The sequence below is a fragment of the Rhineura floridana genome, chromosome 6, assembly GCF_030035675.1.
Source record: "Rhineura floridana isolate rRhiFlo1 chromosome 6, rRhiFlo1.hap2, whole genome shotgun sequence".
In the NCBI taxonomy this organism is placed as follows: domain Eukaryota; kingdom Metazoa; phylum Chordata; class Lepidosauria; order Squamata; family Rhineuridae; genus Rhineura; species Rhineura floridana.
The window spans coordinates 155631728-155645727 of NC_084485.1; the positions used below are offsets into that span (position 1 = coordinate 155631728).

Sequence of the window (14000 nt, forward strand, 5' to 3'; positions counted from 1 at the left end):
ATTCCTTATCAAGCACATTGTACGAAACCATGGTTTGGTACAACACGCAAATGTGTCCAATGTTCAATTTAAAGGGAAAGGGAAATGTTGTGTCTCACCTTGTTTGAGCTGCTTCTAAAGTCACTTTCTCTGGCTTATTGCAAGATGTCAAATATGTGTCTTTCCACTCCTTCCTGTAGTTGCGTCTGATGATGAAAACCTACTCTTTCATTAAGGAGAACGTTCCTCGAGTACTTGCCTTTACCCCACAGAAGACAAGTGAGTAACTTTCTTACAAGAATTGTACAGCTGTGAGGATGAAGGCTTCCTTCCCTCTTACTGTTCTGAGGGTACAACACTGCAGCATGGAGCTGGTTCAAGGATCTGCTCCAGTTCAGTCAAAATTGTATGGGCTTCTCCTTGTTCTGCAAGATTATTGTGGAATTTGTTAATCTTCTAAGTGTTATTGGAGTAGGAGTGCACTTTTTGCGATGGATATAAGGGGAAAAGTGCTCTGACTGTAGGTTTTTTTTGTTAATATGGGGTAGTCTGCAGGAGAGGGATCCTTCAAATAGTCTTGGTCACCTTTTTAAAACATGTGGGGCAAGTATAGCAAAAGCTGACTTAATTGGACTGAGAAGTTGTAGGAATGTCTCTTTCTAAATTCAAGCCTAAATAAAGGATTGGAAAGGCATAGGAAATGGGAAGGAAGTTATGGGGTTTAGTTTTACTGTGTGGTATGATCTGGTACTAAATGACTTTCTCCTCTGCTTTTTCAGACTCTGTCCAAGTTCCTAAAGTTTCCCAGTACTTGTATTTCCTGTTTGCTCCCACCCTTATTTACAGAGATTACTATCCCAGGTAATGTCAACATGATGAATGACGGATACCAAGTAATAGGTGCTTTTCAATAATAGATGAATGCTGTAAAGTATAGTACAACTTCTAGTTGCTCAGTTGTGGAATTCATGCAATAGTTTCCTTTGGGTCTGAAGCAGGCTATTCCAACATTTCGCCTACAGCCAATTACCATGAGATTTGCTTATTCTTACAACCGCTGTGACTGCACAGTTTGACTGGTTGCATGTTTCGTAATGAAGGACATAACAAAGTTGTGAGGAACCTTAGACCTGGGGGCCAAATGTGGTCCCCTAGGTCTCTCTATCTCTTGCTCCACCCACTTTTGCCTCTGGCTCTGCCCATCACTGGCATGTGGCCCTCAGAAGAGAATGCGACCTGAAAAATAGTTCCCCGCCCTGGCATAATGGGTGCTGAACACAACAAAAATGGGAACCCCAAAACAGAACTGGAAGTAAAAGCAAAAGCAATGGAGTAGTCTAAAGAGATATTTATTGATCCAGTGTTTTGAATCTTTGTTTCTCTGAATTTCCCTGAAGAAGGCCCAGTAGGGTTCAAAACATGTTGAATCAATAAATATATCTTTTGACCACACCATTGCTTTTTGCTTCTACTTCCAATAACATGTGCTGAGTCTGACCTTTGGCTTCAAAATGTTCTACTCTTCATGGTTTGTGGTGGTGGTTTGTTTTTTAAAAATGTGCAAAGTTCTAGAGTTTATAATTGTAGATGTTTCTTTGTTGTGGGGTTACCTCTCTGTTTTTCATGGTCATCTTTCACATTTTCCTATGTATAGATCTTACTGTCCTCACCTAATCATTTCCTTCTCTGTGCGAAAACAAAACAAAACTGATGAAAAAGTAGTACAACAGCCCAGTTCAGTAAAGCATGCAACTTGAGCAAATTCCTAAAAAGCAAATAGGTTTTCCTACATTAAATATTCCAGTGCGTTGCTGCATTGGAACAGAATTTGGATTGTGTTTGCTGCAAACTCTAGCAGCTTTGTCTAGAAGTTCCATAGTACAACTCTCCAAAAAGTAGGTTTCTGCTCTCATCTAAACTTGGGTGTAATGGCTGCAATTTTGTTTTCAGAACCCCTACAATAAGATGGAGCTACGTAGCTACCAAGTTCGCACAGGTGAGTTATTTTTTTCCTACTGGGAATTCTGTGTTTCTCCAGATAATTCCCATGTTTTCCTGTGTGGAATACAACTATGTAAAAAAGCCTGAAAACTGAAGAGAGTTACTGGTTCATAAAAATATTTACTAGCTTGCCTGACTGCATATACCTGTATTAGTTAGCTTTATTTTCGCCTAAAAAATAGGGCCAATACTTGTTAACCTTCCATGCCTGGTCACTTGGAATTGCCTATACTCCCCAAGAGAGTGTAGATTACAACCCTGAAGGAATGACTTCTGTATGTGTTTTCACCAGTGGTTCTTCAGCATACATTGTCCTCTGCACTGGAAGAAATACCAGACAGTTCTTGATCATTTTTTTGTTGTGTCCAAAGCACCCTCTTCTCTTAGATTTGGATCACTCAATGATTGCTCCTTGTTCCTTGCTGCCACTCCTCTCATGAATGGGTTCCTCGTTGCTCATCTGCTGTGCCCACTGGCCTGTGTGTGTTGTTGCTTAACGCCAGATTGGTACACAGTGACTGTGGATGAAGGTGCCGATTTGGTGTGCGTTACTGAGACCTGGGTGGGTGAGCTGGGAGGCGTTGATCTGACCCATCTTTGCCCACCTGGATACTCAGTGCAACACCAGCACAGGCTGCAGGGACGGGGGGAGGAGTTGCTGTGGTCTACAGAACTTCCATCTGTCACCAGGAACTGGCTGTGAGGGCCTGTCAGGCCAAGGAGACAGTAAACTAGGGTTGCTGCTGGTGTACCTTCCACCCTGCTGCCCAGCAACTTCTCTGAGTGAGCTGGCGGAGGCCGTCTCGGTTGTGGTGTTGGAGGAGCCCAGAACGATAGTCCATGCTGAGGCTGCCTCTAGTGTTCCGGCTCGGGACTTCATAGTCTCCATGACGACCATGGGGTTGTCTCAAGTCATCACTGGCCTGACGCATAGGGCAGGGCACACCCTCGACTTCGTTTGTGCTTCAGATGGAGGAAGGGGTGGTGTCTGGAGATGGGGGGGTGGATGTCACCCCATTGTCATGGTCAGACCACTTCCTGGTGAAGTTTAGACTTGTGGCACCAATCCTTCCCTGCAGGGGTGGTGGACAGATTAAGATGGTCCGCCCCTGGAGCCTAACGGAATCCACTGGATTCCTGAATGCCGTGGGGGAGTTCCCAGTAGATAGAGCAGGTGACCCTGCTGAAGTCGTTGTCACACTGGGGAACAGTGAGGCGCTTCAGGCTCTTGACACGATTGCCCCCGAGCGCCCTCTCCAGCATTGTGGAGCCCGGCTTGCACCTTGGTACACCAGTGAGCTAAAGGCAATGAAACAGGCTGGACGACGACTAGAGCTCAAGTGGCGTAACACGTGCTGTGAGGCTGATTGGGCACGAGTAAAACATCATAACCGTGCCTACTGTGTGGTGGTGAGGACAGCAAAGAAGGCCCACTTCTCTGCCTCCATCGCATCCTCAAGTAGCTGTCTGGTGGAGCTTCTCCATATTGTCAGGAGTCTGTTGACATCAACTCCAGGAAATTGAGTTTTAGACCCTTCGGAGGCCCACTGTGAATTGTTTGCAAGGCACTTTGAGGGTAAAGTTGCTTGCCTCCGTAGCAGTCTTGATGCCCCATCCACATCTACTGTAGTCCCGAATGAGGTGTCCAGTGCAACGTCTGCTGCAACTTCTTGGGAATGGTTTCAGTTGATACAGCCAGATGACGTAGACAAGGTGCTTGTGATAATTCGGCCAGCAACATGTCCTCTCGACCCTTGCCCTTCTTGGCTTATTAAAGCTTGCAGGGGGGGGTTGACCGAGTGGATCCAGAGTGTGGTCAATGCATCATTGCGGGGAGGCGCCTTGAAAGAGGCTGTGATTCAACCACTCCTGAAAAAGCCCACCCTGGACCCATTGGTTTGTGACAACTGCCGACTGGTTGCAAATACCTCCTTTTTAGGGAAGGTGGTTGAGAGGGTTGTGGCGCAGCAACTGCAAGTACTCTTGGATTAAACTGATTATCTTGACCCATCCCAGTCTGGGTTCAGGCCTGGTTATGGGACTGAATTGGCCTTGGTTGCCCTGATGGATGCCCTTTATGGGAAGAAGGACAGAAGGAGCGTGATCCTGTTATTCTTACTTGATCTCTCAGCGGCTTTTGATACCATTGACCATGGTATTCTTCTGGGCCGACTTGGTGAGATGGGTACTGGAGGCACTGTTTTACAGTGGTTCCGATCCTATCTCCAAGGTCGCTCTCAGAGAATAGCATTGGGTGACTGTCTTTCGGCCCCCTGGCAGTTGTGCTGTGGGGTGCCACAGCGTACCATTTTGTCCCCCATGCTGTTTAACATCTATATGAAGCCCTTGGGAGCAGTCATCAGGAGATTTGGGGTGAGGTGTCAGCAGTATGCTGACGATACCTGGCTATATTTCTCCATAACATCTGAATTGGGAGAGGCTGTGCAAGCCCTGGACCGCTGCCTGAGTGGGCTGGATGAGGGGGTCTGAATCCTAGCAAGACGGAGGCACTGTGGGTTGGTGGTTCCCGAGTTTGGATAATAGGCCAGTTGCCTGCTTTGGATGGGGTCGTACTCCCTCTGAAAGAGCAGGTCTGTAGTCTGGGGGTGCTCCTGGATCCTTTGCCACTAGAGGCCCAGGTGACTGCTGTGGCTAGGAGTGCCTTTTACCAGCTTCGGCTGGTAAGACAGCTGCAGCCGTTTCTGGACCGGGATAGCCTGACCACTGTTGTCCACGCACTGGTAACCTCCAGGCTGGATTACTGTAATGAATTCTATGTGGGGCTGCAATTGAGGTTGGTCCGGAAGCTGCAGCTGGTGCAAAATGCAGTGGCGAGACTGATCACTGGGGCAGGGTATCGCCAACATGTCACCCTGCTGCTGAAAGAATTGCACTGGCTGCCCATTTGCTACTGGGCCAAGTTCAAGGTTCTAGTTTTGGTGTACAAAGCCCTATACAGCTTGGGAGCAGGATACCTGAAAGACCGTCTTACCCCTTATATGCCCAGTCGATCACAGCCCTCTGCAGGTGAGGGCCTCCTGCAGATACCATCTTATCAGGAGGTTCATTCTGCACAATATAGGAAACGGACCTTTAGTGTGGCGGCACCTACCCTGTGGAATTCCCTCCCCTTAAATATTAGGCAGGTGCCATCTCGGCTATCTTTTCGGCACCTTTTGAAGACTTTCCTCTTTCAACAAGCCTTTTAAGTTGCGACCTATCCCAGTCTGTGTCTGTGTTAGAATTGCTTTTAATATGTTTTCTTTAATAGTATGTTTTTAACCCTTTTTTTAAAGATGTTTTTTGAAGCTTTTAAAAAAATGTTTTTAACCTTGTTTTGTTTTAATGTATTTTAAGGTCTTTTTATGATGTTTTAAAGTGTTTTTAAGATCCTCCGTGGCGCAGAGTGGTAAGCGGTGGTAATGCAGCCGAAGCTCTGCTCACGGCCGGAGTTCGATTCCAACGAAAGGAGGAAGTCAAATCTCCGGTAAAAGGGGTCGAGGTCCACTCAGCCTTCCATCCATCCGTAGTTGGTAAAATGAGTACCCGACATATGCTGGGGGGTAAAGAAAGGCCAGGGAAGGAACTGGCAATCCCACCCCATATATATGGTCTGCCTAGTAAACATCGCAAGACGTCGCCCTAAGAGTTGGAAACGAATTGCACTATAAGTGCAGGGACACCTTTACCTTTTAAAGTGTTTTTAGCGTTTTTGTTTTCCACCCTGGGCTCCTGCTGGGAGGAAGGGCAGGATATAAATCGAAGAATAAATAAATAACCCTAAAGTCATGACAAATGCACATATAACTACAGTGCCTTGCAAAAGTACTCACACCCCACACCAATTCTCCCATATTACCGAATTACAAATGGTACATTGTAATTTTGTTCTGTATGATATTTTATTTTGAAACACAAACTCAAAATCAATTATTGTAAGGTGACATTGGTTTTATGTTGGGAAATATTTCTAAGGAACATAAAAAACTGAAACATGTTGCTTGCATAATTATTCAACCCCTGTGCAGTGGAAGCTCGCAGTTTACACAGATGAAAGAAGTTGCCCTATTGAGGACACAGTTACCTCACCATTGGTGAACCATTAAAGTTGCTGTCACATTGGCAGGATAAAAGCCCCGCTGTTGAAGGATCCTTGGTCAGGCTGTGGATCTGAAGGAAAATGAAGACCAAAAAGCATTCTACAGAAGTAAGAGATAATGGAATACAAATGCATAGATTAGGAAAAGGGAACAAACTAATATCCAAGTCTTTGAATATCTCAGTGAGCACAGTTGGATCAGGAAGTGGAAGCTGCATCACACCACCCAGGCACTGCCAAGAAAAGGCTGTCCCTCAAAACTCGGCACTTGAAGAAGGATAATAAGAATAATAATTTAATTTATGTGTCACCTCTCTGGCCAATGGCCACTCTAGGCGACGTACAAATCAGTTGCAGTAAATGCAGCACAATAAAATACACATAAAATACAATATAACAAGGAAACTATAAATAGGAATGATAACAGTTCAGAGTAATAGGCAGTTAGTCCTGAAAATTAACCCTCCCCGGAAGTCCCAAAGGCCTGTCTGAAAAGCCAGGTCTTCAAGGCTTGGCGGAATACATTCAGGGAAGGGGCATGGCGAAGATCGAATGGGAGGGAGTTCCAGAGAGTGGGGGCCGCCACTGAGAATGCCCTCTCTCTAGTCCCCACCAACCTAGCTGCTTTTGTTGGTGGGATTGAGAGAAGGCCCTGCGTGGCTGATCTTGTCGGGCGGCATAATTGGTGACGCTGGAGGCGCTCCATCAGGTAAACTGGGCCGAAACCGTGTAGGGATTTAAAGGTTAGTACCAACACCTTGAATTGAGCCCGGAAAATAACTGGAAGCCAGTGTAGATTGAATAACACTGGAGTGATGTGTTCCCGGCGGCAACAATTTGTAAGTAGTCGAGCCGCAGCATTTTGTATAAGTTGTAATTTCCGGACCGTTTTCAAGGGTAACCCCACGTAGAGCGCATTGCAGTAGTCTAAACGAGAGGTGACCAGGGCATGTACTACCAGTGGGAGCTGATGAGCAGGGAGGTAGGGTTGCAGCCTACGAATGAGGTGTAATTGATACCAGGCTGCCCGGCTCACTGCCGAAATCTGAGCCTCCATGGACAGCGTGGAATCAAGAACAACCCCAAGACTGCGGACCTGGTCCTTTAGGGGCAATCTTACCCCATTGAACATCAGGTCAACATCTCCCAACCTTCCCTTGTCTCCCACAAGCAGCACCTCAGTCTTATCGGGATTCAACCTCAACCTGTTCCTTCCCATCCATCCACTCACGGATTCCAGGCACTTGGACATGGTCTCCACAGCCAACTCTGGCGAAGATTTAAACGAGAGATAGAGCTGAGTGTCATCCGCATATTGGTGACGCTGCAGCCCAAATCTCCTAATGATTGTCCCCAGCGGCTTCATATAGATATTAAATAGCATGGGAGAGAGGATAGAGCCCTGTGGCACACCACAATTGAGAGGCCAAGGGTCTGAAACCTCCTCCCCCAATGCTACCTGTTGATGCCTATCGGAGAGAAAGGAATGGAACCACCGTAATACAGTGCCTCCTATTCCCAATCCCTCCTGGCGATGTAAAAGGATACTGTGGTCAACAGTATCAAAAGCCGCTGAAAGATCGAGGAGGACAAGAAAGGTGAATTCTCCCCTATCTAATGCCCTCCTCATATCATCAACCAGAGCGACCAAGGCTGTTTCAGTTCCATGTCCAGTCCTGAAACCCGATTGGTATGGATCCAAATAATCCGTTTCATCCAAGTGTGTCGACAACTGATTAGCCACCACTCGCTCAATGACCTTGCCCAAGAATGGCAAATTCGAAATTGGGCAAAAGTTATTCAAAACCTGGGGATCCAAGGAGGGCTTCTTTAAGATGGAGACTTGTGAGAGAAGCCATAGAGAGGCCAACTATCACTTTGAAGGAGCTACAGAGTTCAGTGGCTGGGAGTGGAGTAATGGTGCACCAGTCAACCATATCAAGAGCTCTGCATAACACTGGCCTGTATAGGAGGTGTCAAGAAAGAAACCGTTACTCAAAAAGTACCATCTGAAAGCATGTCTGGAGTTTACCAGAAAGCATGAGAGAGCCCCAGCGATGTGGAGAAAAAGTTTGTGGTCAGATGAGACCAAGGTAGAGCTTTTCGGCCAAAACTCAAAGTGCTATGTATGGCGCAAACCTAACATTGCCCATGCCTCAAGAAACACCACCCCTACAGTGAAGTATGGTGGTGGCAGCATTATGCTGTGGGGATGCTTCTTATCAGCAGGGACTGGGCATCTTGCTAAAATTGAAGGAAGAATGGATGGAGCAAAATACAGGGAAATACTGCAAGAGAACCTGCTTCAATCCACTAAAAACCTGAAGCTTGGAAGGAAATTCACTTTTCAACAGGACAATGATCCCAAGCACAAGCAACATTGGAGTGGCTCAAGAACAAAAAGATGACTGTCCTACAGTGGCCCAGTCAAAGTCCTGATCTCAATCCCACTGAGAATCTATAGCGCTATTTGGAAATTGTGGTCCACAAGTGACATCCAACCAACCTGAATGGCCTGGATCGAAACTGCCAAGAAGAATGGGCCAAAATCCCCCTGACACTGTGTGCAAAGCTGGTACATACTTACCCCAAAAGACTTAAAGTTGTTATTGCAGCGAAAGGTGGCTCTACCAAATATTAATGTGTGTGGGTTGAATACTTCTGCAAGCAACATGTTTCAGTTTTTTATGTTTCTTACAAACATTTCCCAACATAAAACCAATGCCCGTAATGTAATAAATAAATCAGTTTCCTGGAGACAGGAGGCAGTAATAGTATACAACAAGCCTTCCTAAACCGACTGTTAAACAGTGTCTCTGTGGCCGTCTATTAGTTTAAAATCCACAAACAGTTTTCTAAGTTCAGTGGCCAGTACTGTAAACAGTGTAGCATCTCTTTATTACATACTTATTTTGCCCATTTCAGTAGATCAACTAATTTCAAGCATTGTTGTATTCCTCAAATTGAGATATAGTCTTCCTCAAGGCAAGGCTACCTAGTGATCCTAAACATTTATTTATTTATTTATTACATTTGTATTCCGTCCCCTAGCCGAAGCTCTCTGGGCGGTTTACAACAATTAAAACATAAAAACAAATATACAAATTTAAAAACACATATTGAAAAGGCAATTAAAACACATGCTAACATGCCTGGGAGAAGAGGAAAGGCTTGCCCTGGTGCCGAGAAGAGAAGTGTTGGCACCAGGCGCGCCTTGTCAGGCAGACATGTAACTTTCAAAGGTAACTTTCAAAAGGTATTCTATTAAGCTGTAGCTACCCGTATTTTCACATTTTTGTTAGATACTTATACCACCACCATGTCGGCAGTTGTAGGTAAAGTAGGTGTTCCACCTGGGCCACTTCACGTGTAAACATGCTTATGGTGTGAGTTGACTCATTTGTATGTAAGCATGCCAGCAGTGCACCTACTCAGATCTCCAACTGCTGGCATGCTAATTCTACATAGCTTGCATAGCAAGTATGTTTGTACATGTGGTGAAGCCGGCATAGAATACTGACCTAGGCATGCGCTTTAGCTGAATGAAGTAATTACTATTTTCCCAGCTGTAGTTTAGATCTGTGGATATTGGCAACTGGGATAACTATTTACTGTTTCCTTTTCTGTATTACTTATATATGAACAGTTGCTTGAATTTTATTTTTCCTCCTGTCTAGGTACTTGGGTCACTCTTCTATATTTACTATATCTTTTCACGACTCTGTATACCCATGTATCGGAACTTTAGTCGGGAGCACTTCAGTGTACGAGGACTAGTCCTTTGCATTTTCAACTCTATCCTTCCAGGTGAGTGCTTTTGTGTATAAACCTGTGCCCCTTTTAGTTCTGGAGTTTTTGAAAGCAGCAAGGGGAAATTGTAATTAATAAATTAAAAATAAGATACAATTGTAATATTGGCAAAGTATGGCCTGATGGATAAATGATGGCCCATGATCTGGTTCAGAAGTTAGCTTTGTAATTCTCTTGATTTTGTAGCCTTTCTGAATAGTTGTTAAAGGGGGAAACAACGTAAGCCGAGGGTGTATCTTGCTGTTGGGAGGAAGCACACTTTGTAGTACATTCCTTCATAATATTGGTGTACATTTACAGTTTTCTGAGACTTGAGAAAGTGCGATCCTGCTTCATCTATCACTGTTTTAGTCTTGAGTCGGGGATATGAGACTTGGGGGTGTAGATGTGCCCTGTGTGGAAGATATTGAGTAGGTCTGACCGTTCCCAATTCTCACAGAGGCCTACTGGGATAATTGGTTCAGGTAGGTTTTGTTGGTGGGCTCTTGTTGGGTCCATATCAGGTGTTTAGGAAGAGTCTTAGTAAGGAGGGACATGGGTGATGCCACCCCAATTTCAGCGATCATGGGTAGAGGGAGGTATAGCCATGGGGAGGTGGTGAGCTACCATAGAATTTGAAGGGAAGGCTATCTGCACCTTGTTCCCCCCCCCTCCCACTCCTCTCATGGATGGTTTCCTTGTTGCTCATCTGCTGTGCCCACTGGCCTGTGTGTGCTGTTGTTTAATACCATATCAGTACACAATAAGACCACATGGATGAGGGTGCCGATTTGGTGTGCATTACCAAGACCTGGGTGGGTGAGCTGGGAGGAGTTGATCTGACCCATCTTTGCCCACCTGGATACTCAGTGCAACACCAGCACAGGCTGCAGGCATGGGGGGGAGGGGTTGCTGTGATCTACAGAACTTCCATCTCTGTCACCAGGAAACTACTCTGTCTTGGAGCTGGCTGCACCGGGTGTCAGGCCAAGAAGACAGTAAACTAGGGTTGCTGCTGGTGAACAGTCCACCCTGCTGCCCAGCAGCTTCTCTGACCAAGCTGGCGGAGGCCATCTTGGCTGTGGTATTGAACGAGCCCAAAACAATAGTGCTGGGTGATGTCAATGTCCATGCTGAGGCTGCCTCTACTTTCCAGTTCCAGAACTTCATGGCCTCTATGACGATCATGGGGCAGTTGCAAGTTTTCATCAGCCCAACACATAGGGCAGGGCACACCCTCGATTTGGTTTTTGCTCCAGATGGAGGAAGGGATAGTCTGGAGATGGGGTGGTGGTGGATGTGACCCCATTGTCATGGTCAGGCCACTTGCTGGTGAAGTTTAGATTTACGGCTCTGATCTTCCCCTGCAGGGATGGTGGGCAGATTAAGACGGTCCGCCCCTGGAGACTAATGGAATTCACTGGATTCCTGAATGCCCTGGGAGAGTTCCCAGTAGATAGAGTAGGTGACCCTGTTGAAGCCATTGTCACTCTGTGGAACAACGAGGCACATCGGGCTCTTGACACAGTTACCCCTGAGTGTCCTCTCTGGCATAGTGGAGCCTGGTTTGCATCTTGGTACACCAGTGAGTTAAAGGCAATGAAAAAGGATGGACTTATGGCTAGAGCACAAGTGGTGAAAGACATGCTGTGAGCCTGATCAGGCACGAGTAAAACATCATAACCATATCTACTATGTGGTGGTGAGGGAGGCAAAGGAGGCCCACTTTTCTGCCTCCATCACATCCTCAAGTAGCTATCCGGTGGAGCTTTTCCATATTGTATTGGAACAGTGAGGAATATCAGGGTCTTAACACGGTTGCCCCTGAGCATCCTCTCTGGCATTGTGGAGCCCAGTTTGCACCTTGGTACATCAGTGAGCTAAGGGCAATGAAATGGGCTGGATGACGGCTAGAGCGCAAGTGGCGAAAGACATGCTGTGAAGCTGATTAGGCACAGTATCCACTGTGTGGTAGTGAGGGCGGCAAAGAAGGTCTACCCTCGCTTAGGCTACTGTAATGCGCTCTACGTGGGGTTACCCTTGAAAACGGTCCGGAAGTTGCAACTGGTACAGAATGCGGCGGCTCGTCTGATTAAAGGCAGCTGCCGGCGAGATCACATCACTCCAGTGCTAAAGGAGTCGCACTGGTTACCGGTTGCTTACCGAGCCCAATTCAAGGTGTTGGTTTTGACCTTTAAAACCCTATACGGTTTTGGACCAGTCTAAGGAGCACCTCCAGCATTGGCAGGGATGCCGCTCAACAAGATCAGCCTCAGAAGACCTCCTCTTGATCCCACCGGTTAAAACAGCTAGACTGGTGAGGACCAGGAGGAGGGCCTTTTCTATAGTGGCCCCCACCCTGTGGAATTCTCTCCCAAATGATCTCCGCCATGCCCCTTCTATAATGAGCTTCCGCCGGACTTTGAAGACCTGGTTTTTCAGGCAGGCTTTTGAGATAGGTTAGGCTTTTATTGTTGGGTTTTTAAATTTTAATGGTTAATGTATTTTTATCTTGTACGTCGCCCAGAGTGGCTGGACAACCAGCCAGATGGGCGACTAATAAATACAATATAATAATAATAATAAAATAATAATACTTCTCTGCCCCCATCGCATCCTCAAGTAGCTGTCCAGTGGAGCTTTTCTGTATTGTCAGGGGTCTGTTGACATCAACTCCAGGAAATGGAGTTTTAGACCCTTTGGAGGCCTACTGTGAATTGTTTGCAAGGCACTATGATGGTAAAGTTGCTTGCCTCCATAGCAGTCTTGATGCCCCGTCCACATCTACTGTAATCCCCAGTGAGTTGTCCAGTGCAATGTCTGCTGCAACTTCTTGGGAATGGTTTCCTTTGATGCGGCCTGATGATATGGACAAGGTGCTTGTGCCGATGCAACCAGCAACATGTCCTCTCAACTGTTGCCCTTCTGGCCTATTCAAGCTTGCCGAGGGGGTTTGACCAAGTGGATCCAGGGTGTGGTCAATGCATCGTTGTGAGAGGGAGTGGCTCCAGCTGCTGTGAAAGAGGCAGTGATCCAACCACTCCTGAAAAAAGCCCAGCCTGGACCCATTGGTTTATGACAACTACCACCTGGTTGCAAATAGGGAAGGTGATTGAGAGGGTTGTGGCACAGCAATTGCAAGTACTCTTGTATGAAACAGATTATCTTAACCTATTCCAGTCTGGGTTCTGGCCTGGTTATGGGGCTGAATCGACCTTGGTCGCCCTGATGGATGCCCTTTATGGGGAGAAGGACAGAAGGAGCGTGATCCTGTTTTTCTTACTTGATCTCTCAGTGGCTTTTGATACCATTAACTATGGTATCCTTCTGGGCCGACTTGGTGAGATGGGTATTGGAGGCACTGTTTTACAGTGGTGCGATCCTATCTCCAAGGTTGTTTATAGGCCCTTTCCAACTCCACTATTCAGTGTAGTGGCACCTACAGTGTATAGATGTAGGTTGGTGGATTATAATTGTTTTATATGTTAAAACTGTATTATATGTTGTATTTTTAATTATGTACGCCGCCTAGAGTGGCCATTCATTCGGCCAGATAGGCGGCCTAAAAATAAAATTTTATTATTATATTACACTTTGGAATTCTCTTCCCTTAAATATTAGAAGGAGCCATCTCTGTTATCTTGTCAGCGCCTACTGAAGACCTTCCTGTTTCAACAGGCTGTCAAGTAGAGACCTTATCCCAGTCTGCTTCTGTGTTGGAATTGCTTTTAAAAATATTTTTAAAGATGTTTTATTTTAATATATATTAATGTCATTCTTATGATGTTTTTAGTGTTTTTATTTGCCATCCTGGGCTTCTACTGTGAGGAATGGCAGGGTATGAATTAAATAAATAAATAATTTTCACCTTCTAGTCAGTGCAATAAAATGGGGAAGGGCGCATGCGACTGTCTTGAGTTGGGAGCAGGTGGCACTGCTTTGCAGTTGTTCCAGTCGTACTTGGATCGCCATCTTTGGAAGGTGGTACTTAGAGTATTGTTTGGCTCCGTGAAGTCTTCAATGTGAAGTCCTGCAGGGTTCAGTTTTATCCCCCATGCTTTTTAACATCTTCATGAAACCTCTGAGTGGGGTCATCTGGAACTTTGGAGTGTATTGTTAGCGATATGTTGAG

The 14000-nt window shown here is 45.9% G+C and overlaps 1 protein-coding gene across 2 annotated transcripts in view; it reads left to right on the forward strand.

Annotated features, from left to right (window-relative positions):
* The window catches only part of SOAT1 (sterol O-acyltransferase 1), a 62911-nt gene that overhangs the window by 35116 nt on the left and 13795 nt on the right, over positions 1-14000 (forward strand). For both annotated transcript variants that reach the window (XM_061634226.1, XM_061634225.1), the window contains exons 8-11: positions 180-258; positions 759-840; positions 1930-1975; positions 9757-9886. In XM_061634226.1, the coding sequence (XP_061490210.1) occupies positions 180-258; positions 759-840; positions 1930-1975; positions 9757-9886 (337 nt within the window). The remainder of the gene's footprint in view (positions 1-179; positions 259-758; positions 841-1929; positions 1976-9756; positions 9887-14000) is intronic.